Here is a 27,890-nt window from a genome sequence, read left to right as displayed (position 1 = left end):
ATCTGTCTGACAGATAAGATTCAAACCAGTCTAGTGCAGTTCCTGTGATCTTGATCACACTTTCAAGTCTCTGTAGTAGAATATTGCGATCAATAATGTCAAATGCAGCACTGAGATCTAGCAGGACAAGTATAGAGACAAGTCCATTATCTGAAGCCATGAGGAGATCATTGGTAACTTTAACCAGAGCTGTTTCTGTGCTATGATGAGCTCTAAAACCTGACTGAAACTCTTCAAACAAACCATTCCTGTTTAAATGATCAACCAGCTGATGAGTTATGGTTTCAGTGGCCCAGCTTTTCAGATACTTGAATGTGATATTTCTTTTGACAGAGCTCTTGAGATCAGATCCCTGATCTCAACATCATGGAGTGATTATTGGATTATATGAAGGGAAGGAAGGATTTGGGGAGGCCTACATCCACAGAAGATCTGTTTGTTTGCTTTTTGTTTGTTTTTTTAAAGCATTCTTAGTTTACTGCATTTTTTCCTCACACCTGCCGAAAACTTTTGCACAGTACTGTATATAAACTATATGTCAAATAAATATCTGCTACATTTTCACATGGATGTGTTTCATCCATCTTCATTTCAGACACTGATATAAAACATTGACTACAGTCACTCGAGTATTGATTTATATTACATTCTATTTATTAGACACATGTTTGAACATATCTCATCCTCACTAGTCATTGCTCACATTGCTGTGCTGTATGTAATAAAGAATCTTGAAAAATAACAGAAAATTACGGCAATTTTGGTCTAAAATACTAATGATGCATCAGCGCCACCTGCTGTTGTCTTATTTAGAACATTAAAACATGTGGTCTGAACTTTTTCACTGACTTTTTCGTTACATTCATCACAATATGAGAATTATTTACATGTTACAAATAAAACTGTAAAATATGAAAGAACAGAGATATATTAGAAAACATCTGTCTCACGTTGTCATGGTTTTGTGTCCTTGTCCTGTATTTGTGTTTGTGTTGAGCTTCCTGTGTTATTTTGCTAAGTTGATTTCCTGTCTGTTGTTTCCTCGTGTGTCCTTCCCTTTGTTCCATCCCGCGTCGTTGTTACCTCTTTGTGTTCCTCCTGTGTGTTATCCGTACCATATATAGTGAGTTTAGTTTTTGTCTTTGGATTTTCCTGCCTTCCGCAGCACTTTTTGTTCTCGCTTATTTTCATTAAATACCTTTTTCCCTGGATTCTCTGCCTCATGTTTTGTCCTGTGTTTGGATCCTCTCCTTAAAACATACATTTTCTGACACATGTGGCCTCATATTACATACTACATTATATAGTATACTACTATATTGTAGTATTTCTACCTACTAATGACAAGAAAATAAAAGAACTCTCCAGAACAAAATAAAGAAAAACTAAATGTTTCCAGTTTCTTTGCTACTTCTACAAAACATTAACATCTATTTAACAATGAACATCATAATATCATCATGTTAAGGATCAATTCTTTCAAGAACAGCGGTAACTTCTTGACATTTAAATATTCCATTTAGCAAAAGAATAAAATATACTTAAAACTGTAAAAAAAAAAAAAAAAAAAAAAACTCATAACTTGAAATTATCAATAAAACAAACACAAAAAATATAAAAAGCATTTTAAAATATCTCCACTTCTTTATGAGTTTTTTTTTTAAAGCAAGAAGCACAAACCAAGTTATTGCTATTGGGTTTTGAGTCACATTGATCAACTTAACTTCAAATATAAAAATAAAAAATAAAATAAAACATAATTTTGTAACCCTCAGACGTACTGCATCAATGAATGAACACATAATAAAACATTTCTTTTTCACTTGGTGTCTGCTGTTCATTCTCATCATCTTCATCATGTCACTGGTTACTGGAAATCCAGCCATGAGAAAAATATAAAAAAGAAACACATTTAAATAAAGTATTAATAACTAAAAAGAAAACAGCTATTTCCATCTTTCATATTTCCTTACATGATAAGTTCAGTATGATCATTGTATTATGTTGAACACATGGTTTCATTCACAGGTTCAAAATTATTTAAATTGTTGTTGAGTTTTGTATTATTATTTTTTTATAGTGAACTAGACTTGAGAAATGCAAGAAAATTACTAAATTTATTTTTGTCTGATCTTAAACCTTGTTTAGTTTGTAGATGTTTCTCAGGTTTGAACATTATTCACTTTATGCTGAAGGCATCTTTTAAACCTTTCAGAGCTTGTTCCTTTGTGATTCTCTTCCAGGCCTCTGGAACATCAGCTGGTTTGGCCTCATATTTTTCAGCAAATCTGTCATTGTACTTTACCAGGATGTACTTCCAGTAGTCAGATGACTCTAAGGTGGGGTCTGGAGGAATGTGCCAGTCTGGATAGTATGTGTGGTACTTTTTGTAAGGATGCCACTCTCCTTTAGTGTCTGTGTTTTTGAATTTACTATTAATATACACATCAGTTGTACACAGTGTTTCCATCAGCTTCTGAGAGTCTATATATCTGAATCCACTAAGACCTCTTGGCCAATGTACAGCTGCATGATGTTGCGGGTGTTCTTTGCCTCCAGCTTCACAGGGAACTTTACAAAATGGACATTGTTTTCCACAACCAAACACTCTCTTGAAAAGCTCATCCTGTGGTTTGATTGGAAGTTTGTTCAGAGTCTCAGTGATGTTTTCAGATTTGGAGAATTCCTCCTGAAGCTGAGCTTTCATCTCTTCTATTGAGATCTTCAGACTCTGGATAAATGGATGACATGTGCTTTGGATATGAAACAGTGTTGATTTTTCAGCCTCCACTGAGATTGAGATGTATTTAATCAGATATTTTCTCATGTTACTGAAGAACTTGGTGATGCTTTCTGTGTTATCTGGCAGAAGAACACCATCCTCTCCTTTTGAGGCATGTTCTGTTGCTGCTTCTGTCTTTTGAACTATGACCTCAAGACTTTTGTTCCTCAGTTTGCACAGAGTCTTCTCCTCAGACAATGTTTGAAAAATGTGCTGAAATATCCATTCTTTGACATATATTTCATAGCTAGAAATGTACTTGACAAAGCTCTGAAAGTCTTCCTTCTGCAGCAACTCTGTCTGAATGTTGTACTGGAAATAAGAGCGGGAGCTGAACTCTGCTGAATGGGAGCTCGTCAAAACTTCATCCACGATGTCTATTCCCAGAGATCTGTTCATGTAGTCTTTAACAGCAGGTTTGAGGCAAAACTTGACAAAATAATTTGCTTTTTTCTGAGTTTGATCTCCCTGTTTGTATAAATCCACAAAGTCTGAAAAGCACTGGTCCTTGTATTTCTCCAGCTGAGTTTTAGGATTTCTATCTGATAAGAATTTTTTGTGCATTTTGAGAAATTCTCTTGAAGCAAAACCACAAATATGAAGTTTCAGATCAACCTCAAACTTAAGTTTGCAGTCCTTGGGTATTTGTTCTATGCTTTCATCTATTTTGTCCAAAAGATCCTTTGTATAAGACTCAACATAATCTGTGTTTGTCTGTGTGATTTCATACACAAATTGATTACAAGACTCAATGATAGTATCAGCTGTTGTCTGCAACTCTCTTGTAATGTCTTTTTTGATGAACACATTCACAATGTTCTTTATTCCAGTTTTGATGTGCTCAGTTGTGACCTTAAACGGACTCATTCCAATCTGCTGTAGATCTCCAATGTTCTGAAAATACTCACTGACATTACGGTTGCTAAAGTGCTTTTTCAACTGGTCAAGCATTTTTTCAGGTATATTTTGTTCAGGTAGACCTGAAACCTTTTCTGTGGCTTTAGTCCACATCTTCTCAAACTCACATGTCAGTTGTTCAGTGGACCTCGTCCTCTCCTTGAAGTCAGTCAAGAATTTCCTTACATGCTCTTCAATCATTTCTCTGTGTTTCCTCTGAATGTTCTGGACTTCTTCTAAACTTTTTTTTAACTCCAAGACACAGTTCAGCTTACTGTGAACTGAAAATCTGATTTCATTTGCAAGACTATTTACACTGTTGAAAAAGTCAGTTTTGTATTTTTCTATTAGATTTTCATGTACATTTTTTCTTTTATAGTAGTCATCAAGCTTCTGCTTCATTAATTGTTGCTGGACTTCTATCTTGTCTAAAACTGCCTGTTTTTTTCTTTCAACCATTTCAAATAAATGTTGAGGTTCAGATTCATTGTCAGCTTTGAGGATTTCTACCTCTGCTTCTGTCTGCCAGGAGAGAATCTCTTTCCTGAACTCCCATTCCCAGTCACTGAACTCTTTACAAAGGTTGTCATAGGCATGAGCCACAAGAGTGTTTCTGAAACTGAAGATGAAGTTCTCATATTTCACTGCTTTCCAGAGACTTCTCATCCATTCTAGAAACTCAGGGATCTGTGAGGGTTCAGATCTTCTGTCTCCTTTCATTGTCTCCAGAAGATGTTTCTTGAACTCAGCTACAGCTTCACTGTAACCTGTGTTCACTGGAGCCATTGGAGGTGTTCCATGCCAGAGTCCTGGGATGTTCCAGTTGTTTTTATCTATGTCATAGTCCAGTACATCAGTGAAGGCTTTGATAGAAGGTTGTTTTTCCATTACAGCTGCAATTTGTGTCATTTCATTGAGTTGATCCAACAGATGTTTTCTTTCTGTCAGACACTTGGAATCAGCTGAAACTGCTGCAACATTCTGATGAACAAAATAACAAATGGGTTTTTTACCAATCTCCTTCATTCTCAAGAATGCATGGGCTGTGATTTGCAGAACATCTTTCATTTCAGTTGAGTTCTCCATTGCAATGTTGACGATGGTGACATCACTGAGGCTGATTACAAAGGTTGCCAGCTGGTTGTCATGCTCATAACTGTCCTCTAGTTGTGCCAGATCAGGAGATTTTAGACCCTCTGTGTCAATGAGAACTATGAAGTCAGACTTTAAGTCACTTTTCAAATCCTCTCCAACTTTAAGGAACAGCATATAAGCTCCTCTGGTACATCTGCCACTGCTGACAGGAAACTGTACACCAAACATGGTGTTGAGGAGTGTTGACTTCCCTGAACTTTGAACTCCTAATACAGTCAGTACCAACAGTCTGCTCTTCTCTCCAACCTTCTTGTGAAGCTCCATCAGCACATCTGTCACCCATCTCTCTGGGATGTTGGAAGCATCTCCATCCAAGAGCTCTAAAGGATATCCATCCAACAGCAGTTCAGCAGCCAGAGAAGGGAGATGATATCTTTCATGATGAGGTTCTGGCAAAAACTCATAGATCAGTCCCATCTCTCTCATGTAATGTTCTACACCTAAAGAGCTCTCCACCAAAGCTTGATCCAACTCTGCTATTTGTTTCACATCTTTCTTCTTACATTGTTCTTTGAATTTGTTTCGCAGAACAGACAGTTCTTTTCTTGAATTTGTATCAAGTTTTAGTTTCATCCACTTGAGGAAAAAGTCTCTTTTTTCTTTGTCATTTGTTGATAAGTTAGAAATAAAAGTCTCCATTCCTTTGGATACTTTGTATTTTCTTTGTTCTGATATCACTTTTTCTTTTTCTTCTTGTAGGTAAGATTTATACTCTTCCAGTGCTGAGTCACCAGATTTTGTTGGTCTACACTCCTCCTTTTCTATTTTTGATAATGTTTTCCAGTTATCTCCTTGCAGAGGAAGTTGCAGATTCTTGTATCGTAGAATCGATCTGACCCCAATGCCATCAACAATCTTTTTGGCTGCTTTGTTTTGTTGGTCAGTTTTGTTTTCATCCACAAACAGACCAAGTTCAACAGCTTTGTCAGTCATATTTACAATGCTGGTTGTAGCTTTGACATCTGAGAGACATGTCTTGATGGCTTCACAAAGTTTCTTTGAAAACTTTGCTCCATTATCACCTGTTTTTTTGACTATTAAATTGTTCTTTGGTAAATCTAGTGTCTCCAGTGTTTTCTTGACTGACATCATGTCTTCTTTAACATTCCCCTCCTTTTGATTAACTACCAGGAAGAGTTTAGAATTCACATCTTTAACAGAAGTCAAAATCTCAAGCTCCTTTTCTTCAACTTTATCCAGGAACACAAAGGTGACATTTGACACTTGAAAAATAAACTTGAACTTTTGAAGTGACTCACAAATGTCTCCTCTCATATTTGCAAAAGCCACAGGCCTTGAAAATATGTCTAGATTTTCTGCACCACATGGTAGATACCAGCAGACCTCCACCAGTCCATTGGATATTTCTCTTCTAACTCCTCCTCCTTCCATATCTCTGTGTATGAACATATTGTGATTCTGTTGGTCACTGCTGAGAACCTGGTTCAAAAAGTGAGACTTTGATAAACTGCAGTTTTTCAGCCTCACAAAGGAATCGAACGGTAGATCTGCTTGAACAATGTTGTCTTCAACAAAACCTTTTGATTCAGACAGATCATGTGGACGCCACTCTTTGACAATGTCTCTCAGAGCCCAAAGCATCAGGCTACACTGACTCTTATTGGCATGAGGCAACAGCAGTGGGACAGAAAACTGGCACATGGACATTTTGAGAGACATTTCCTGTTGCAAGAAGCTGTCAGCACAAAGGAACAGAGCTACTATGAGGTCAAGAAAGTTAACATCATCGTCAGAGTCATCTGCAGTGTAAAGGTCCAGGTCCCAGATATCATTGTTTTCCTGTTGATTGCTTGTTATTTGTGTACAGCTCCTGCACTTGGTACTGATTTTAAAAAGTTTTCTGAGAAAGTACCATGGTATGTCCTCTAGAGATGAAACAGGTTTTTCATTTAAGCTGTTTGTGTTGATCTCCAAGATAGACTGAAGTGAAAGTCTGTTGGGATAATATTTCTCTAGTCCAAGTTTGGAGAGAAAGCTCATCAGGGCTGTCAAAGAAAAAGAGAAAGTAACTTTTAGAAATTAAAAGTGTCCGTTTTGTATTGTTTCTCAATATCATTGATTTACAAATGTACTTGCTGTAGCTCCTCTTCTGTGAATAACAACTCTAATGTAACTCCTTCTCACACTGTCACTACGATATCTAGATGATTCTCTTATCTTCTTTTATATTACATATGCATATACAGTGGCATTTGAAAATTTATGCTTTCCTGTGTGACCGTCTTGTGCACAAATAAAATCAACAAAATATTTGTGGTAACAGCTGATCAGTGTCTACAGCAGCTTCAAGGAATCTGACCCCATATCTCTTACACTTATAAATACAATTACGTATTGTGATGAGGCCCTGAATGAAAGCCAATTCCCATTACATTGACTGGAAACACTTCTGGAGAGATGAACTCTAATTTAGCCATCAGATTAACTTGTAACCCTTGAGGCGCACCTCACACATAATATAGTCCATTTTCATGAATGAATAAGCACACAAGTTTTATATGTGCATCCATGAAGAGATCCCAGACTAGTCACCCATCAGTCTGTTATTTTATTGTATGTCAACCAAATTTCAAATTCAAATTTGTTTCGAATGTCATACACTCTACCTGCACTACCTCAGCAATCTCTCCATCTATGCCTGGGTCACACTGGGTTGATTCCACAGATAAGAAATAATCTATTCTTAATATTCTATTAAGAAAAGAAATAAGATTTATACCTTGAGGAGCGTCATCTTCTGTGTCCATTGTTGGTGTGGACTGTTTTTTCCTTGAATCTTCTGTTCGTTAAAGCCTAGAGACAACAATACATATAAATGTCTCAGTAAAGAGAAGACCATTAATCACTGACAGTAATTAAATGTTTTGCATTCTGGATGATTTATTACAACTATTTTAGACAAACTAATGAAAACACAATGTTGTTGTCAGCAACTGTAAATCGTTATGTACAATTTAACTGCATATTGCTTAAATTAGTTACTCAGTTAAAAACTCAAACCAGTTACAAGAGACAAAAATGTCATCTACATGTAATGCAACATTCAATGGGTGTCATTTAGCTCTGACCAGGATGTATGTTTGCAGAATGTATATGTCAATAAAAATGCACAGTACTTCAACAACTGCATAGTTACGAATAATCTCCTCTGGAATTAACTGTCAGACAAGTTATCTCATGCATGTATATGTGTATAAAATGTGTTTTATGCACCTTATTTTAATTTTTTTCTGTTTTTCCACAATGGCCCAAGAAAATGGTTTTGTATTTTTACTTGAACTATGCTACACTCATTCTCTCTGATGCATGATCCAACCTTAGAAATGATCATTGTCAGAACAGCTGATATCCAACTCTGGAAAGTGATTTGTGCTAAGAGAGCAGTAGCAGTACAGGCTGTGAGATGGATTCACATTTGTGTTACATATATAAGCTTCATTAAACTGGTTTAAAGTGAGAAAAACTCTGTTTACTATTTTGTCTAAAGACAACATATAAAACAGCTGACAAAATGAATGTTGCAGTTTGACTAAATGTAATAATTAAAAGTTGACCAAAAAAATGCGATGATTTCTGTGGCCTGAAAGCAAAAGTGGCTGTCAACATTAACTCTGATTCTAAAATTCAGATTCCAAAGAAATAACAGTTAATTTTTATGGATCATTCTCTAGAAAGGTTCTGGCTGCAGTCCATGTGTGGAAAAATCTGAATTAACACTATGATAAAACAACTAATAAAAACAATTTAAAGCTGCTCTGTAGTAGTGAAGGTTGAATCAGCCTTGAAAGCTGGTGCTACTAATTCCTACAGGTGTTCCTACTTTTCTGGATTACTTACAAACCCCTCTGTCTGCATAAAGGCAGTGTTGGAACACACTGTGGTACCAGACCCTCATGAGCATCAGGTGAACAGTATTGTGCTGCAGAAAGTAGTGTGTTGCTACACAAATGGTAAGAAAAAGGCAATTAACAATGGAAGAGAGACAGACCATCATAACACTCAAAAATGTCGGTCTTTTCTACAGGGAAACTGCAAAGAAAGTCAAGGTGTCAGTGAGTACAGTTTTCTTCACCATCAAAAGGCTCAGAAACTGGAGGAAACTCTGACAGGAAGCGGTCTGGCAGACCCGAAGCCACAACTGAATCAGAGGACAAGTTTCTGAGAGTTAACAGCTTGTATGATAGGCGGCTCACAGGACAACAGCTTCAAGCACAGGTTAGTAGTAGTCGTAGTAAACAGGTCTCAGTTTCAACTGTGAAGAGAAGACTTGGAGCTGCAGGTTTGACAGGACGAGTTGCAGCAAGAAAGCCACTGCTAAAATGTCAGAATATGACAAAGAGGCTCTCCTGGGCCACGAAACACCATCACTGGACTACTGAAGACTTTGTACGCCGTAGAGAAGGCGAGAGGATAGTTCCACAGTGTGTGACATCGGCTGTCAAACATGGAAGAGGAAGTGTGATGGTCTGGATCCAGGGTCGGCGACTTGTACAGAGTGTGCGGCACCCTGAACCAAAACGCCTACCACAGCATTCTGCAGCGCCATGCAATACCCTCTGGTATGCACCTAGTTGGTCAGAGGTTCATCTTGCAGCAAGATAATGACCCAAAACACAAGTCCAAGCTATAACAAAACTACCTCAGGAAAAAAAAAAAGAACAAGATGGTAAGCTTGAAAACATGGAGTGGCCAGCACAGTCTCCAGACTTAAACCCCATCGAGCTGGTTTGGGATGAACTGGACAGAAGAGTGAAAGCCGAGCAACCTACAAGAGACACACATTTATGGGAACTTCTGCAACAGACTTAGGAAGAACTTTCTGAAGAATATTTGATTTCTATTGTAAAAAGAATGGAAACAAGTGTGTTCAGCTGTTATATCTGCCAAAGGTGATAATATGATTCCATGATTTCTTTTTTAATTCAAATTGCTTATTTGTTCTATACGTTCATTTCAGAGTGCAATGACACAAACTGAATAATTTTCAGTAAACAAAAAAAAAAAAAAAAAAAAAAAATGAAAAAGTGTGGTGTTCTAAAACTTTTGACCGATTGTCTATTTCAGATTAGTTTCTGTCAAATACATCAAATAAATTAAAAACATGACACATCAAGCACTCTTAGTTTTAAGTGTAAATCATTTGCCAGATTAAGTTAAGAATTATGGTTTCAGGATATAAAGTTCCACTAAAATATATCTGACATCAAGCAGGAGCAACAGACTGAGCTGAGTCTGTCTGATAACAATCAAAAGCTGTATCAACCTCCATAGGCTCCGTTTCAGACGCGTCTCGACGCTCGGCCACGTGGGCACTACGCGTCTGTTCTATTTTTGATGCTCGATGCAAGCTCTCTGTCCAGCTTGACGCGTGTCAAGCTGGACAGAGAGCGGATCATTCGGACAGGAAGTCAGACAGTAATTGCAGAGCGAATCCAGTCGTTTTTCACAATAAAACACCATGAACAGACTCCGGGTCGTATTTCCTGTCGCTAGATCAACATTATGCTATCATTCCGTAGCAGTTCTAGTTTTGACGGAGCCGTTGCTAAACCGCGCCAAGCTCAACAGAGCAGACTGCACCAGGACAGGAAATCCGACACAGAATCAACGTAACACAATACGCCGTTCACGAAGCCTCACAACTTCACATCAACATTACGTCATGGCCGAATTGAAGTGGAGCAGCATAAAATCATTTATGATACAGCACATTCTTTTTATAAGGACAATACAAGGACGAAGCTTGGAATGTAATCCCGGGGATCTCGTGTACGTCCAGGATTATCGCGTGAATACGGCGGGCTCGCAAGCCAGCGCTACGCTGCCGTTCCGCACCGATGGCGTGGGTAAAAAAAAGATATCCCAGGAAGGACAGGGAAGAGGAACAAAACAAAAGGAAGAACATCACCATCCCCTACATAGCTGGTGTATCAGAGAAACTAAGGAGAATTTTTGGTAAACATCGCATCCCAGTTTATTTCAAACCTGGAAACACCCTAAGACAGAAACTGGTCCACCCCAAAGACAAAACACCTAGACAGAAACAGAGCAATGTAATGTACGCGGTTCAGTGTAGCGAGGAATATACAGACCTGTACATTGGGGAAACCAAACAACCCATACACAAGCGCATGGCCCAACACAGGAGAGCCAGCTCATCAGGAAACGACTCAGCACTCCACCTCCACCTGAAGGACAAAGGACACTCCTTTGAGGACACCAACGTCAAAGTCCTGGCCAGAGAGGACAGATGGTTTGAGAGAGGAGTTAAGGAAGCCATCTATGTCAAAGTGGACAAACCTTCCTTAAACAGAGGAGGTGGACTGAGATTTAATTTACCAACTGTTTATAATTCAGTTTTGACTTCTGTCCCCAAGAAGTTTCAACAACATTCACACATTGAGCCCCCAGGCTCCCATGGACAATAGCCTCGTTAGAGCTCTATTCATAGGGTAAGTTAGCCTAGGCACACAGTTCCCCCCATTCAAGGACAGGTAAGTATCAGCCATTATGGTAATTAGTGACCCCAGTTTCTGGTCAAGCAAGTTTCTGGTGGGTGTTACCCACAGAGTTTATTCCTATTTAAACCTCAATTTCCCACTAGTTTATCAGAACTGAAGAAGCTACTCGGATGAGTGGCGAAACGTCTTCAAGAAATTCTACAAGTCCAGCTGACCTTATTCAACGCCTTTTTGGATTACCAGATGTATTGAGATTTCTTTGGAAATTGATGAAGGTAGTTTGGAAGAAACAGGTCATTCCCAAGGCATGGCGTAGAGCAGGGGGATTTTCATTCCCAAAGAGAAGGGCTCAGTAGAGATAAGTCAGTTTAGACTGATCAGTTTGCTTAATGTTGAGGGGAAGTTCTTCTTCAGTGTTGTGGCACAGAGGGTGTCCAGGTACTTGGAAAATGGCTTGATTGATACGTCGGCTTGATTGATACGTCGGTGCAAAAGGCTGGGCTCCCCGGCTTTTCTGGATGCTTAGAGCACACCAGTATGATTTGGCACCAAATTCAGTTAGTAAAGGGAGAAAAGAGAGACGGTGGTGTGGTGGCTGCATTGAGGGGGGTTTTGCTGGAGCTCACTATTAAGCCTTCTTGAGGGGTCGTGGGCCTAGCTCAATGAAACATCGGTGAAGGGAGGTGCCCACTTGAAAACCCCAATGATGTGATGTGCACTGCACACTGCCTTCTGTTGCTAGTTAGGCTCGTTTGCTGGAGTTTTCTTGTGTGTAACTTCTGATCTTGGCAGAGGGGAGGAATGTTGTTTGAAGTATAGTTGCATGTCCCATCATTTCTTACTTACTGCTGATGGCTAGGCTAATTAGCTGGTGTTTCCTAATGTTTTATTTCTGTGGCTAGGCTAATTGTATCTCATTTCTGACATAGGCTGAAGGAAGAGATGACTGGTCAAATGTGGTCACATTCCCATCATCTCTATTATCTACTGCTGGTGTCTAGGCTAATTAGCTGGTGTTTTTTATTTCTGTGGCTAGGCTAATTGTATCTCGCTTCTGACATAGTTAGTAGCTCACCACTGGTCTGCTGGTTGGTTGTCCAGTTGGACCTGACTTCTAAGGGAGTTTTGCCTTAGATCATGGCACAAGGGATTGTAACATCTCGTCCTGTGTATTAATGAATATGAAGGGTCTATTCCATCTACATGCCAAACAGCTCAACCTTGGAAGGGTCATTTTCCTCCTCAACCATTACACAACTGATGTAATGCTCTTTGGAACAGCAGACAGAGTCAGACAGCACAGCCTGCGAAGGGTAATACTCGTTTTCATTCCTCTATACCGGCCAGAAAATATTATTCCACACAAGACCTTTTATTTTAGTGAAAGGTGCCATAGATTTTATGAAAAAAATCACATACATCTCAGATGAACTCAAAATCTTCTCACAGATTTACTAATAACTCTGTGCAAACTTCTATTCAGTCAAATGCAAATGACAATTAGCAATTAGGTGTAGAATTATTTTATTATTTGTTTCTTCACTAAGGAACTATAATGATGACAGTTTAATTTCTTTGATACACTTGAAACCTCCTTCGGTATTCATGATAATAAATGATCCAGCTGACAAGCCACACTGATAGCTACACAGCTGTCAATTAGGTGCGTAATGTGTACAATATGTCAACAATAACAGAAAATAATTTTATTTCAGTGTTAGACCTGGACAGCAACTGTGTGATGTGCTGTGCCTCAAAGCCCCCTGGATCAGGACCTCCAATGACTCGTTGGGTGAGTCATGTTCATTCGTCATTTTTTCAAACGGTTTTATAAGGCATAACTCTCTCTCTTACTACAGTTGTCTCAAAGTATTTGCCATAAGGTCGGCAATAAGGGCGCACTTGGAAATGTTAGAGCGGCTGGCTTGACCACGGGAAAACGAGAGACGGCTGGTGTGACTGCAGTAAACAAAGCAACAGAATGAAGAAAAATTGCAAGTGTGGTTGCCTGTTGTTTTATGTGATGTCACAGCGATACTATCCAACAACAAACCATGTATTTATAATTCAGTTTATTTATAATTCAGTTTATTTGTAATTCAGTTTTGACTTCTGTCCCCAAGAAGTTTCAACAACATTCACACATTGAGCCTCCAGGTTCCCATGGACAATAGCCTCGTTAGAGCTCTATTCATAGGGTAAGTTAGCCTAGGCACACAGTTCCCCCCCATCAAGGACAGGTAAGTACCAGCCATTATGGTAATTAGTGACCCCAGTTTCTGGTCAAGCAAGTTCCTGGTTGGTGTTACCCACAGAGTTTATTCCTATTTAAACCTCAATTTCCCACTAGTTTATCAGAACTGAAGAAGCTACTCGGATGAGTGATGAAACTTCTTCAAGAAATTCTACAAGTCCAGCTGACCTTATTCAACGCTTTTTTGGATTACCATGACCTGGATGAGTGAGAACCTCCACAGACGTCCAACAACAAAAGGCACATGGACCTTCAGAAAGCGGAAAATCACGCGATTCAAATGCAGTTTACTGCTCCTCTCTATCGCACACGGTTCAGAAATTAATTCATGTTTAAAAAAAAAAAAAACGTCGACGATACGCTCGTCGTAGTAGCAGGCAGGCCATAGCTAGCGCAAACAGATTGATGACAATTAAATGAACAAACATTGCAAGACAAAACAACATTTTAATAACGTACCTTTGAGCACTCACGCACAAGAAGCCTTTCTTTGTGTCTTTGATGCTTGCTTCGTTAAAAGTGTCCCAAGCGGCTCTACTCGCCATCCAGATGTTGATTTGAACCAGAAACCCATTTCCGGTCCACAAGACAACTTTCATCGTGTTGCTGCCTCCTAGTGGGGAGGGATCATAGTTATAAAGGGAGGGATCCGCTGACAGTACATATCTCGTCCATGTTCATTTAGATTTAGGCTACCGTTACTGTCCCCGATCGCCTTCAGTGTAAACTGCCATTTTATTTTACTTTTCACCAATCTTTTTTTTTTTCAAAGGTACTATTTGCATTACTGCTCACTAAACTTTATTGCAAATTGCCTATATTTAGCTATAGGTTAATAGAGATATCTACATATTTCTTATGCTGCTCTCAAAATATGTGCTGTGATACACCTTGGCAGTTAGACAAACTCCTTCCTGACATTACGTCTCTGAAGACAGTTTTCCGGTGTCCACAGGTTTACTGATGTAAGAAAGAGTAAAACTAAAACAAAGGGCATAATGAATACAAATAAAATTGCTTCTTTTTTTTATACTTACACACACAAGTGCTTGTTTTTTAACTGCTATTTATTACTTATTTATCTGTAAACCATTGTATTTTTACACATTGTAACGCACAATAAACTATTATGAACTTTAACAACAGTCATAGCGGAGTAATCTTGATGACTCGATAGACTTCCTACATAAACTTATCAAACTAAACATTATCACAAAAATAACCATCTGCGATCATTAATAACATTAAACCAAATCAATACATACCAACGACGCCATCAAAAGGCATAAAACGCAGGAATCAAGAGAGAACTAGGCTTCTTCTGTTCATTTCCTGGTTATAAGTAAGGAAGTGAGTCACCTGACCTGTTTACATGTACTTCCTGTTTTCAAAATAAAACCTACAAAATAAAAGCATATTGATTGTAGCAAAACATTTCTAAACATGGCTGGCATAATCTTATGCTTAAAAAATAAAGCAAAAGATATTAACAACATAAACAATATAAAAAATAAAGATAAGTTAATAGTTAACCTCAAGGCTAAATGTAGACGATTAAACATCAAAAAATATAGGAAGCTACCGTCTGTCAAAAAGTTTGATGGATGACCTCTTGACCTTTAAGGTAAAGGTTGAGGTGATCTTGGGGGTTAATTATGAGTTATAAATAGCATAAAGCTCAAAGGAGACATGTGATGGTAATTTAAGTGTTTATCATGTGAACCAGAGATAATGATCAATAAGTGAAGAGTCTGGGAAGGTGGTATGACGCAAGTCACAGCGATGTAGCATAGTTTGAGGGATTGAGACAAGATATGATTCAAGGCATTTCAAGCATAGACCAGTCAGGGCTCCCAGGAAAGCTGAGATTATGGTGCATGCAATTTGGGTTATTGCCACGACTAATGTAGCCACTGACAATGTATGAGGTCCCTCTGACAAAGGTTGAGAACCTTGAAAGGATGATTAACTCATCAATAAGGAGATGGCTTGGTGTCCCACACTGCTTAAGTGGTGCAGCCTTGTATGGGAAAGGCATACTGGAGCTCCCAGTAACTAGTCTAACAGAGGAGTTTAAGTGTGCTAAGGCTAGACTTCAGATGACTCTTACTCAGTCAAAAGATCCAGTAGTCAGGTGGACAGCCCTCACGATTAAAACAGGGAGGAAGTGGAACCCAAGAGACACAGTTCAGGAGGCACAGGCTGCCCTCAGGCTTGGGGATATCATGGGGCATGTGCAGCAAGGGCGTGGTGGCCTGGGACTGTGTGCAGGGAAACGTCTGTGGAGCAAGGCGTGGAAGAAGATGGTATGGGAGGAAATTCATAGACAAGAGGAAGCAATGAGATGCACTATGGCAGTGTTGCAGGCTAAGAGAGGACAGTGGGTGAACTGTTAGAGTGTAGAGAAAAGGTAGGTGTTGTGGAGAGAGCTGTAGAGCATGGAGGCTAGTAGGATTAGATTTATGATAGGGGCAGTTTATAATGTGCTGCCATCTCCCCAGAACCTAAACCAGTGGCTAGAGGAGGATGCTGCCTGCCCACTTTGTTCTTGTGTATGTACGCTCAGCCACATTGTGTCAGGATGTAGGGTTAGTCTCTCCTAAGGGAGATACATCTGGTGCCACAACCAGGTTCTGAAATGCTTAGCAGCTGCAATTGAGGAAAAATGGATTGAAGCAAATTCCTCAGCTGCTAGAAAGGAGAATAAGCATATTATGTTTGTTCAGGAGGGAGATAAGGCCAGATCAGCGAGACTCAGGCATAATACAGGGAGGCTAAGTGTGGGCGGAGCCTGAGGACCAACCTAGATGGCGCCCTGAGCGTTCCACAACAGATAGCCTTGACCCCTAAAAGACTGGTGTGCTGTTGTGGTCTGAGAAAGGATAGTGTATTTTGTGGAGTTAACTGTTCCGTGGGAAGACGGAACGGAAGTGGAGCAACGAGGCTGGAGCGCCCGTGTGCGCCCAGTGGAGGTCGGCTGCCTCTCACTCCCTCTCCTCATTGCTCTCCTGTGTGAGTTGGGCGTTCGCGGAAAAGTACAGAGGGTCGCTGTACAGAATATGTCCCTGGCAGCGGAGCGAGCTGGTGAGTGTGAATGTTTGTCTGTCTCTCTGTGTTAGTCCTGTGATAGACTGGAGACCTGTTCAGGGTGGACCCGCCTCTCGCCCAGTGATTAGAAGTCTAATAATGTTACCTAAGATACAGAAGCTTATTTGAAATTAGATAATTCTAGTTTTGTTTTAGTAATGCATAGTCACAACTAGAGATTAAATCAGTGAGACAACTCCTTTGCTGTTCTCGATTTTATTTATTACAGGAGGAAATATTTGGTTGAAAGCCTTCAAACAGAAACAGGAATGCACAGCCATCATCGCTCTCAAACAAACATCTTACATACTTTTTAAAATGTTTTTAGTAATTTATTCAAATATTTTAACTTTAACTTAACTTTTTTAAAGTGCAGAATATTCACAGTTTTAATCTTTATATCATTGACTGATGCATGAATACATTAATAGGCTGTTTGTCCTGATCATGAAACGTAAACTACATCTTATGTTTCAGTAACAAAACAAACATTTATTATTCATATCATTCTATTCAAATCAATTATATTTCATCAGTATAATTTCAGTTCATTCATAGTTCATCCAAGCTGAACAGTTGTTTCTCCTGTGTTGTCTGAAGCCACGCTAAAATGCAAAGTGATCTCACTGACAAAATGCAGGCAGGTGCCTTCAGTCAGCTCATCACCTGGTGTTAGCTTTGGGTATTTTCAACTCCTCAGCAGGAAAGAATACACTGCTCATCTCTTCCTACAGGTGTCAGGGTTTCTTTGGCTTTGACCGACTGAAGTTTGACTTTTGACTCAACATTTAGCTTGTACTGAGTCATGATGCACTGAGAAAATATTTGCACCAAAATGTCTGCTCTGGTCTGACTAATTATCTGCTACATTCTCACCTGGACCTGGTTCACCATCTTCATTTGAGACACTGATATAAAACATTAACTACAGCCACTCGAGTGTTGATTTCTATTATATTCTATTTATTAGACAAAATGTTGGAACAGAACAGCGTCACCTGCTGTTGTCTTTTTCGGACATATTAAAACATTAAAACGTGAGGTCATTTCTTATTCACTGATTTCTTCATCACATTCATCACAATATGCAAATTATTTACATGTTACAAACAAAACTGTAAAATATGAAAGAACGGAGATGTATGAGAAGAATAGAATAGAAAATAAAGAAAAAGTAAACTAAAAAACAACAGACCAACATCTACTTAACAATGAACATCATAATATCATTATGTTAAGGATCTATTCTTCCAAGAACAGCATCTTCTTGACATTTAAATATTCCATTCAGCAAAAAATAAAAATACACGTAAAACTGTAAAATCATTTTACATTTTTCAATTTCTCATTGTTCTGCATGTGTAAATGTGAATATTTAAAAGTATGTCCACTTCTTTATGAGTTATTAAAAAAAGAAGTCTGAGCCAAAAGTCATTATTATTAGTTTCATACTGTTCCACTCCAAATATATTAAAAAAAAAAAAAAAAACAAAAAAAAAACATCATTTTGTGAGAAACCCTTAGGCAGACTACGACAATGAATAAAATCATTATTAAACATGTCTCACATGGTGTCTGCAGTAAATTCTCATCATCTTCTTCATGCCACTAGTTACTGGAAATCCAGTCAAAAGGAAATATAAAAATGAAAAACATTAAAACAACACATTAATAACTAAAAAGAAAACAGTACTATTTCCATATTTCTTTGCATGATTAGTTCATTGTGATAATTGTGTTCTGCAAACTAATTGTTTATTTCCATAATATTTAAGTTAAGTATTTAGTATTTAGTTTTTTTGTTTGTTTGTTTGTTTTCTTTACTGAATTGTACGTAAAAGGCAAGAACATTACTGATTCTTCTGTTGTCTGATCTTAAACCCTGTTTAGTTTGTAGATGTTCATCAGGTTTGAACATTATTCACTTTATGTTGAAGGCATCTTTTAAACCTTTCAGAGCTTGTTCCTTTGTGATTCTCTTCCAGGCCTCTGGAACATCAGCTGGTTTGGCCTTATATTCTTCAGCAAATCTGTCATTGTACTTTACCAGGATGTACTTCCAGTAGTCAGATGCCTCTATGGTGGGGTCTGGAGGAATGTTCCAGTCTGGATAGTATGTGTGATACTCTTTGTAAGGATGCGGCTCCCATTCAGTGTCTGTGTGACTGAATTCACTATTACTGTTCACATCAGTTGTACACAGTGTCTCTACCAGCTTCTTAGAGTCTGTATTTCTATATCTACCAAGACCTTGTGGCCGATGTACAGCTGCATGATGTTGCTGGTGTTCTTTGCCTCCAGCCTCACAGGGAACTTTACAAAATGGACATTGTTTTCCACAACCAAACACTCTATTGAAAAGCTCATCCTGTGGTTTGATTTGAAGTTTGTTCAGAGTCTCAGTGATGTTTTCAGAGTTGGAAAGTACCTCTGAAGCTGAGCTTTCATCTCTTCTATTGAGATCTTCAGACTCTGGATAAATGGATGACATGTGCTTTGGATTTGAAACAGTGCTGATTTTTCATCCTCCACGGAGATTGAGATGTCTTTAATCAGATATTTTCTTATGTTACTGAAGAACTTGGTGATGCTTTCTGTGTTATCTGGCAGAAGAACACCATCCTCTCCTTTTGAGGCCTGTTCTGTTGCTGCTTCTAGTTTTTGAACTATGACCTCAAGACTTTTGTTCTTCAGTTTGCACAGAGTCTTCTCCTCAGACAATGTTTGAAAAATGTGCTGAAATATCCATTCTTTGACATATATTTCATAGCTAGAAATAAACTTGACAAAGCTCTGAAAGTCTTCCTTCTGCAGCAACTCTCTCTGAATGTTGTACTGGAAATAAGAGCGTGAGCTGAACTCTGCTGAATGGCAACTCGTCAAGATTTCATCCACGATGTCTATTCCCAGAGATCTGTTGATGTAGTCTTCCACAGCAGGTTTGAGACACAGATTGACAAAATAATCTGCTTTTTCTGAGTATGATCTATCTGTTTGTATAAATCCATAAAGTGTGACAAATATTGAGTCTTGAATTTCTCCAGCTGAGTTTTAGGATTTATACCTGACAAGAATCGTTTGTGCATTTTCACAAACTCTCTAGAGGCAATGCCACAAATATGAAGTTTGAGATCAATCTCAAAATTCATATTTGTTTTATATTGTTTATGACATTGTTGAAGAGATTGATCAATCTTTTCTAGAAGTTCCATTGTGAAAGACTCATGGTAATCTTTATTTGCCTTTACTTTGTCAAGTACAAACTGTCTGCAAGACTCAATGACACTGTCTGTAAATTTTTGCAAATCACTTGACATAAATTTCTTAATTTTATTCCACCAAGAATCAAAATGTTCAGTTTTGATTTCGAATGGACCATTACCAGTTTCCTTCAAGTCAACATTCCCTAATTCCTCATTGACTTTCCGATTTGAGAAACTTTTTCTCAGCTCAGAGTGGATATCTTCCATAATATCTCGTTCTTTCAGGTCAGAAATATCTGCAGTGGCCTCATTCCACATCTTTTCAAATGCTTGTGTCAACTGTTTATCAGACAGAGTGGAGTCTTTGCAGACACTCACAAGTTTCATGACCTGCTCTTCTATCACACCTCTGTACGTCCTCCGTATGTCCTGAGCTTTTTTTGTATTTAGTTTTAGCTCAAGGATGTAATCCAGTTTAGTATTCACGGACTGCTGGATTTCCTTTGCAAGGCTTTTCATGTTGTTGAAGAAGTCAACCTTGTATTTCTCTATCAGATTTACATGTCTGTCTTTCCTTTTGTAGTAGTTACTGAGTTTATCCTTCATTACTTCTTGTTCATGTGTTATTTTTTCAGAACCTTCAGATTTCTTTGATTCAACAAGTTCTTTCCAGATTTCCACATCAGATTCATTGTCAGCATTTGACATTTCTACCTCTGCTTCTGTCTGCCAGGAGAGAATCTATTTCTTAAATTCCCATTCCCAGTCACTGAACTCTTTGCAAAGGTTGTCATAAGCATGAGCCACAAGAGTGTTTCTGAAACTGAAGATGAAGTTCTCATATTTAACTGCTTTCCAGAGACTTCTCATCCATTCTAGAAACTCAGGGATCTGTGAGGGTTCAGATCTTCTGTCTCCTTTCATTGTCTCCAGAAGATGTTTCTTGAAATCAGCTACAGCTTCACTGTAACCTGTGTTCACTGGAGCCATTGGAGGTGTTCCATGCCAGAGTCCTGGGATGTACCAGTTGTTTTTTTCTATGTCATAGTCCAGTACATCAGTGAAGGCTTTGATATAAGTTCGCTTTTCCATTTTAGCTGCAATTTGCGTCATTTCATTGAGCTGATCCAACAGATGTTTTCTTTCTGTCAGACATTTGGAATCAGCTGAAACTTCTGCAACATTCTGATGAACAAAATAACAAATGGGTTTTTTCCCAATCTCCTTCATTCTCAAGAATGCATGGGCTGCAATTTGCAGAACATCTTTCATTTCAGTCGTATTCCCCATTCCAATGTTGACGATGGTGACATCACTGAGGCCGATTACAAAGGTTGCCAGCTGGTTGTCATGCTCATAATTGTCCTCTAGTTCTGCCAGATCAGGAGATTTTAGACCCTCTGTGTCAATGAGAACTATGAAGTCAGAATTTAAGTCACTTTTCAAATCCTCTCCAACTTTAAGGAACAGCATATAAGCTCCTCTGGTACATCTGCCACTGCTGACAGGAAACTGTACACCAAACATGGTGTTGAGGAGTGTCGACTTCCCTGAACTTTGAACTCCTAATACAGTCAGTACCAACAGTCTGCTCTTCTCTCCAACCTTCTTGTGAAGCTCCATCAGCATATCTGTCACCCATCTCTCTGGGATGTTGGAAGCATCTCCATCCAAGAGCTCTAAAGGATATCCATCCAACAGCAGTTCAGCAGCCAGAGAAGGGAGATGATATCTTTCATGATGAGATTCTGGCAAAAACTCATAGATCAGTCCCATCTCTCTCATGTAATGTTCTACACCTAAAGAGCTCTCCACCAAAGCTTGATCCAACTCTGCTATGAGTTTCGCATCTTTCTTCTTGTATTGCTCTTTTAATTTGTTTCGCAGATCAGACAGATTCTTTCTTGAAGGGGAATCAAGTTTTAGTTTCATCCATTTTAAGAAATAAAATCTATTTTCTTTGTCATGTGTTGATAAGTTAGAAATAAAAGTCTCCATTCCTTTGGATAGTTTGTAATTTTTTTGTTCCAACATCATTTTTTGTTTTTCATCTTGTAGGGAAGATTTATACTCTTCCAGACTTGAGTCACCAGGTTTATTCAGTCTACACTCCTCCTTTTCTAGTTTAGATTAACTTTTCCATTTATCTCCTTGCAGAAGAAGGTGCTGACTCTTGTATTGTGGAATCTCTCTGACCCCAATACCATCCATGATCTTTTTGGCTGCTTTGTTTTGTTGGTCAGTTTTGTTTTCATCTACAGACAGACCAAGTTCAACAGCTTTGTCAATCATATTTACAATGCTGGTTGTGGCTTTGGCATGTGAGAGACATGTCTTGATGGCTTCACAAAGTTTCTTTGAAAACTTTGCTCCATTATCACTTGTCTTCATAACGGTTAAATTGTTCTTTGGTAAATCTAGTGTCTCCAGTGTTTTCTTGACTGACATCATGTTTTCTTTAACATTCCCCTCCTTTTGATTAACTACCAGGAAGAGTTTAGATTTCACATCTTTAACAGAAGTCAGAACCTTCAACTCATTTTCTTCAACTTTGTCCAGGAACACAAAGATGGCATTTGACACTTGAAGAAGAAAACTGAACTGTTCAAGTGACTCACAAATGTCTCCTCTCACATTTGCAAAAGTAACAGGATCTGGAAATATGTCTAGATTTACTTTCCCACATGGCAGATACCAGCAGACCTCCACCAGTCCATTGGATATTTGTCTTCTAACTCCTCCTCCTTTCATATCTCTGTGTATGAACAAATTGTGATTCTGTTGGTCACTGCTGAGAACCTGGTTCAGAAGGTGAGACTTTGATAAACTGCAGTTTTTCAGTCTTACAAAGGAATAGAACGGTAGATCTGCTTGGACAATGTTGTCTTCAACAAAACCTCTTGATTCAGACAGATCATGTGGACGCCACTCTTTGACAATGTCTCTCAGAGCCCAAAGCATCAGGCTACACTGACTCTTATCGCCATGAGGCAACAGCAGTGGGACAGAAAACTGGCACATGGACATTTTTAGAGACATTTCCTGTTGTAAGAAGCTGTCAGCACAAAGGAAGAGAGCTACTATGATGTCAAGAGGGTTAATGTCATTGTCAGAGTCATCTGTAGTGTAAAGGTCCAGGTCCCAGTCATCATCGTTTTCCTGTTGATTGCTTGTTATTTGTGTACAGCTCCTGCAGTTGGCACTGATTTTAAAAAGTTTTCTGAGAAAGTACCATGGTATGTCCTCTAGAGATGAAACAGGTTTTTCATTTAAGCTGTTTGTGTTGATCTCCAAGAGAGACTGAAGTGAAAGTCTGTTGGGATAATATATCTCTAGTCCAAGTTTGGAGAGAAAGCTCATCAGGGCTGTCAAAGAAAAAGAGAAAGTAACTTTTAGAAATTTAACTCATCTGTTTTGTGTCTAAATGCAACTGATTTACGGATGTATTTGCTATTACTCTTCCATGCAACTTGCAATAACAACTCTAACATTGTAACTCCCTCTCATACTGTCACTACAACATGTAGATGATTTATTTATACGTTCCTTATGCATATACAGTGGCATTTGAAAGTTTATGCTTTCTACTTTGCAGCTTAAAAATGACTCAAAACATCAGTCCTGTAAGTAGCAAACAGCAAACACCGACATATTATCCTTTTGCATTAATTTATGGAATAAAAATAATCCTTATCTGTGATTTGCTAAATCAGTATCTAGCATGACCCTCTTGTGCACTAGTAACATCAGCTCAATGTTTGTGGTATCAGCTGATCGGTGTCTACAGCAGCTTGGAGGAATTTGATCCCATTCCTCAGAACAGAACCACTTCAGTTCTGAGATGTTGGTTGTTTCCTCTCATCAACTGATGCTACAACATTTCTGTCACAATGCAGTGAGGTTTTGGTTTTGTTCTGTCCATGTCCTGTGATTTCCTGTTTTATTTTGAAAAGTAACTCTGCTCTTGTTTCAGGTCACTTGCCCTTCACTCGTGTGTCTCCGGTTTGTTGTGCCTAATTGCTGAGTGTTTCCACCTGCTCCCCATTTCCTCTATGTGTGTATATATATTGTCTGCTGGAGCAATTTTCTGTAGATATCAGACAATGCAAACCCTTTTTGGTAGATTGTTCCATGCATTTTGAACATTCGCCCCAATCATTTCCTTCTGACTGGTCTAAGATAGTTTTCATGTTATCTCACATGTCAGGCAGAGCCTGAATATGGGCCACAGAAAGGTCACGGATGGGCCACGAGGCTCATCGCTCTGCAGCTCCCTTACAGATGCCTTTCAGATAACTTCTTATCCCGCGTCGACTGACCGGGAGAAAACACAGGAGCTGAGTGGGCTGAAACAAGGTAACTGAACTGTCTGCCATCCACCCTCTGCACTCAGTGTATCACCTTCCCCTTCACCACATCCTGATCTCTGCCCCATTCTTGCTAGCCATCATGATCTAGCTTCTGTCTTCAGTAAAGTGAACGCACTCTCCCTCACTCTCCTAACAACTGTGTCATTGACTTCATCCCTGGAGCTCAGCTTCCCACTGGAGCCTATACAACCTTTCCTGACCTGAGAGACCACGGGTCCATTCTTCAGGTTATCAACAAACTGCAATGTTATCTGCAATTTACATGATGACATATGAGGGAGGAAAACAAAGACACGCAGCCCTTACAGCAGGAGGTCCGACCTGGGACTTTTGCTGATGTGAAAGCACCAAAGGAGAGTCGACCAGGTCAGACCCAGGATTTTCAATGTGTAAGTGGTATATGTCTACCAGTTGGGGTTCTGTGTAAGGATGTGTCTATGCAAAAATCCGAATTATTAGACAGCTTTAGAGTAACGCAATAGTTACTTTTATAGTAGAGTATTTCAGTTACTTTTTCGGAGAAATAACTAGTATCTATAACGAATTACTTTTTAAAAGTAACGTGCCCGACACTGGTTATATGTAGTTATTTTAACTTTTTTATTACTTTTTACCTGAAATGTGTGACTTAGTTTTTCTGTTGCACAAAATGAAAAGACAGGTGTTTTATTTTTTTGTTTCTGTCTTCTAACGATTTTTGTTTTTTTTAGAAACAGAAAATGAAAATCAACTTATTTTTAAAGGTTTGGTCATCCCTCTTGACCCTGGTAACGAAAAAGGCTTTTAATTTTAATTTTTGAATTTTAAAATGAAAATCAAATAACCACTCATGTTTCGTTTTTTCATAACCTCTTCTGAACGGAAAATCCAATGACCAAAACATACACAGACAATTCTGCCATAGAAATATCACATTCCTAATATTAAGGACAAAAATAATAAATTTATACCTGGAGGAGCCTCTTGTGTGTCCATTGTTGGTGTGGACGGTTAGTTGTTTTTCTCAAGTCATCTGTTCTTTAAACCTAGAGGAAACAATACATATAAATGTCTCAGTAAAGAGAAGACCATTAACCACTGACTGTTTATAATCAAATATGTTGCATTCTGGAGGATTTATAACAACTATTTCAGACAACCTGATCAAAACACAGTATTGTCAGCAACTGAAACCAGTGGTGTACAATTTAACTACATATTGCTTAAATTAGTTACTCAGGCAAAAATTCAAACCAGTTACAAGAGACAAAAATGGTATCTGCATGTAAAGTGACATTCAATGGGTGTCATTTAACTCTACATAAAGAACATCTGACCAGGATTGTCAAGTGAGTTGAGATCTCAGCTGACCAACAGCCTAAAAGCCTGGTACTAAGTGTATGATCGGAACTTGAATTAACAGAATATAAGAATATAATACTATGATTGAAGAATGATTCTGATTAAACATGTTGATTTTCAGTGAGTGATTATTATACACAGAATGTAAGATGAATAATAGTTGAAGCAGTGTAACCAATGTTTGTGAAATCAGGAGCAGAATAAGAAAAACAGGATACAGATGTCAGGCAGTGGGAGCAAAAAAGGGAACTGAAACCTTGTGGCCTAAGGGCAGGTAGGGGCATGTCCAAACACAGTTAGTGGAAAAGTACAGAAAATGAACTAATGTCTAAGTCAGGCATGTCAAACATACGGCCCGCGGGCCGGACCCGGCCCGTTGGGTCATTTAATCCGGCCCAGAATAAATTTCTGAGTATTTCAAAAAAAGAAGCGAGTCTCTAGCTAATTTCTATTAAAGGTTGTGATTTTTTAAAATAAATACAAACTAAATGCTCCCTCCGGCCGCTAGAGGGCAGTAAATGTGTAAAAGCGCTCACGTCAAGCATGCGGCACTGACACGAGTTAGTCACAGGAAATAAACATTCGCAACGTGATGTGTCCAAGTAAAAATAAACCGGCAATCTTGCTTCACCATTCACCACTACTAAACAAGTTATCGGTCAACACACCCTTCCCAAAATGGCACTGTCAAAAAAAAGAAGAGTGGACACGGAGTGCAGAGTTTTCCAGGAGAAATGGACCGAGAAGTATTTATTCACAGAAGTGAATGCAAAACCAGTGTGCTTGGTATGTAATCAGCAAGTTGCAGTGTTCAGAGAGTTTAATATTCGGCGCCACTCATCATAAAGACAAGTATGTCATATTAAAGACAATTAATATTGTGCAGTATATTCTCAGCTTCAGTAGGCCCAGCCTAGTAGTTTGATCTGATGTAGTCTAATCCTATTGCCCATGCACTGATATAACTTTTTTATTTATTTATTTATTTTATTTTATTTTGTATTTCTTTTTTTCATTTATTTCAAAGCAGTATGACAATTAAGGCGAAAATATATTTTTTATAGCTCCCACTTGAGTTTGTTTAGTGTGGTGAGTTGGTTCAGGTGTGAAACTGCATTCACTCAACTGTTAAAATAAACCAGTTGTTAACACATTCACGGTCAAACATGAAAAATCATTTTTTTCCCATTGGTTTTGAATAAATGTGTTGTGCTTAGAAAAGATCCCTTGTCATCCGTGATTATAATATGTAGGGTAGGCTACAAATGTAGGCTGAATGATAAAGCATAGTACTGAAAAACAAAGCTAAATATTTGGAGTTGACATTCTTTTGCTGATCCGGCCCACCTGAGAACAGAAAGTCTGGATCCGGCCCCAGAGCCAAACTGAGTTTGACATGCCTGATTTAAGGGATTTACCAAAGGACAGAATCATCGTTCATCGGGACTTCCCTATTTTACCAACTCGCTCAGCGGCAGTAAAGGAACTGAGTTTGGGTGTGATCGCATCGGCCGTGTGTTCTTCCCTAAAAAGGATTTTTGGACAGTTTTGGACATTTTACATTACCCCTACTTCATCTGCCTGGCTCATAAGAAATTCTTTGCTGATTAAGTAATTTTAGAACAAAATCTGATAAGGATATTTCTAATTAGGTATAACATGATTGGGATTTTAAGTGATTATTTGATATTCATATCTTATGTTAACAAATGTCTGATTTTGGATTTTATTGATTAACTGAGCTGTTGCAAATTGCTTATGCTGAACCTGCAAATAAAATCTGGCTCCAAAAGTCAGAAGTCTTTGCTGACGATTATTTGTCCCTTTTTGCTGGTACTCAAGACAGTAAAACTATAGGCAACTTGTATGGTAGCTCCGACACCTAGCTCTTATTGGTCACACTAGTCGATTCCACTTAAAACTATTTTATGTCCCTAGGGCTTTCAGCCTTTAAATTATGACCTGGCACGTACCAAGTGCACAGATCCATTAGGGGTAAGTCACCACAACTGACGGGACTCAGCTTCGGACCCAGCTGCAGGAAGCCTCCCTGACTGGTGGTTCCGGGGGACGTGAGGAAGCGCGGCAGAGGTCAGAATTAAGGGTGGTCAGAAGCCAGGAGAGTTACGTCGCCTACAGCTGAAGTAGTGCTGTCACTGAGTTCAGTTGGAGTAATACTCTGGTGACATGAAGCTGTAACCCTATATAAAAGGAGAAGCTGTCTTACATGTTACCTGTCGGGGATCTAACAGGATGTATGTATGCAGAATGTGCATTTAAATAAAAAATAAATTAATAAATAAATTAAAAAAAAACACA

At 38.7% G+C, this 27,890-nt stretch overlaps 2 protein-coding genes across 3 annotated transcripts in view; one reads left to right on the top strand and one right to left on the bottom strand.

Moving 5' to 3' along the window:
• The window catches only part of LOC125005220 (NACHT, LRR and PYD domains-containing protein 3-like), a 203,968-nt gene that overhangs the window by 119,518 nt on the left and 56,560 nt on the right, over window positions 1–27,890 (top strand). The gene's annotated exons all lie outside the window — the stretch shown is intronic.
• LOC125005216 (up-regulator of cell proliferation-like) lies at window positions 633–14,906 on the bottom strand. Of its 2 annotated transcripts, XM_047580364.1 has the most exons (4): window positions 14,836–14,906; window positions 14,030–14,183; window positions 7,575–7,648; window positions 633–6,840 (listed from the first exon to the last, which is right to left on the bottom strand). In XM_047580364.1, exons 3-4 carry the CDS (start codon window positions 7,600–7,602, stop codon window positions 2,180–2,182), a joined length of 4,689 nt encoding a protein of 1,562 aa, XP_047436320.1. In that variant the 5' UTR covers window positions 7,603–7,648; window positions 14,030–14,183; window positions 14,836–14,906; the 3' UTR covers window positions 633–2,179. The 2 variants fall into 2 exon arrangements, with proteins under 2 accessions (XP_047436320.1, XP_047436321.1); XM_047580365.1 differs by lacking the exons at window positions 14,030–14,183; window positions 14,836–14,906 and adding an exon at window positions 8,693–8,736.

This window comes from Mugil cephalus, chromosome 3 (genome assembly GCF_022458985.1).
Source record: "Mugil cephalus isolate CIBA_MC_2020 chromosome 3, CIBA_Mcephalus_1.1, whole genome shotgun sequence".
In the NCBI taxonomy this organism is placed as follows: Eukaryota; Metazoa; Chordata; class Actinopteri; order Mugiliformes; family Mugilidae; genus Mugil; species Mugil cephalus.
This window is presented reverse-complemented; position numbering and strand designations above follow the sequence as displayed.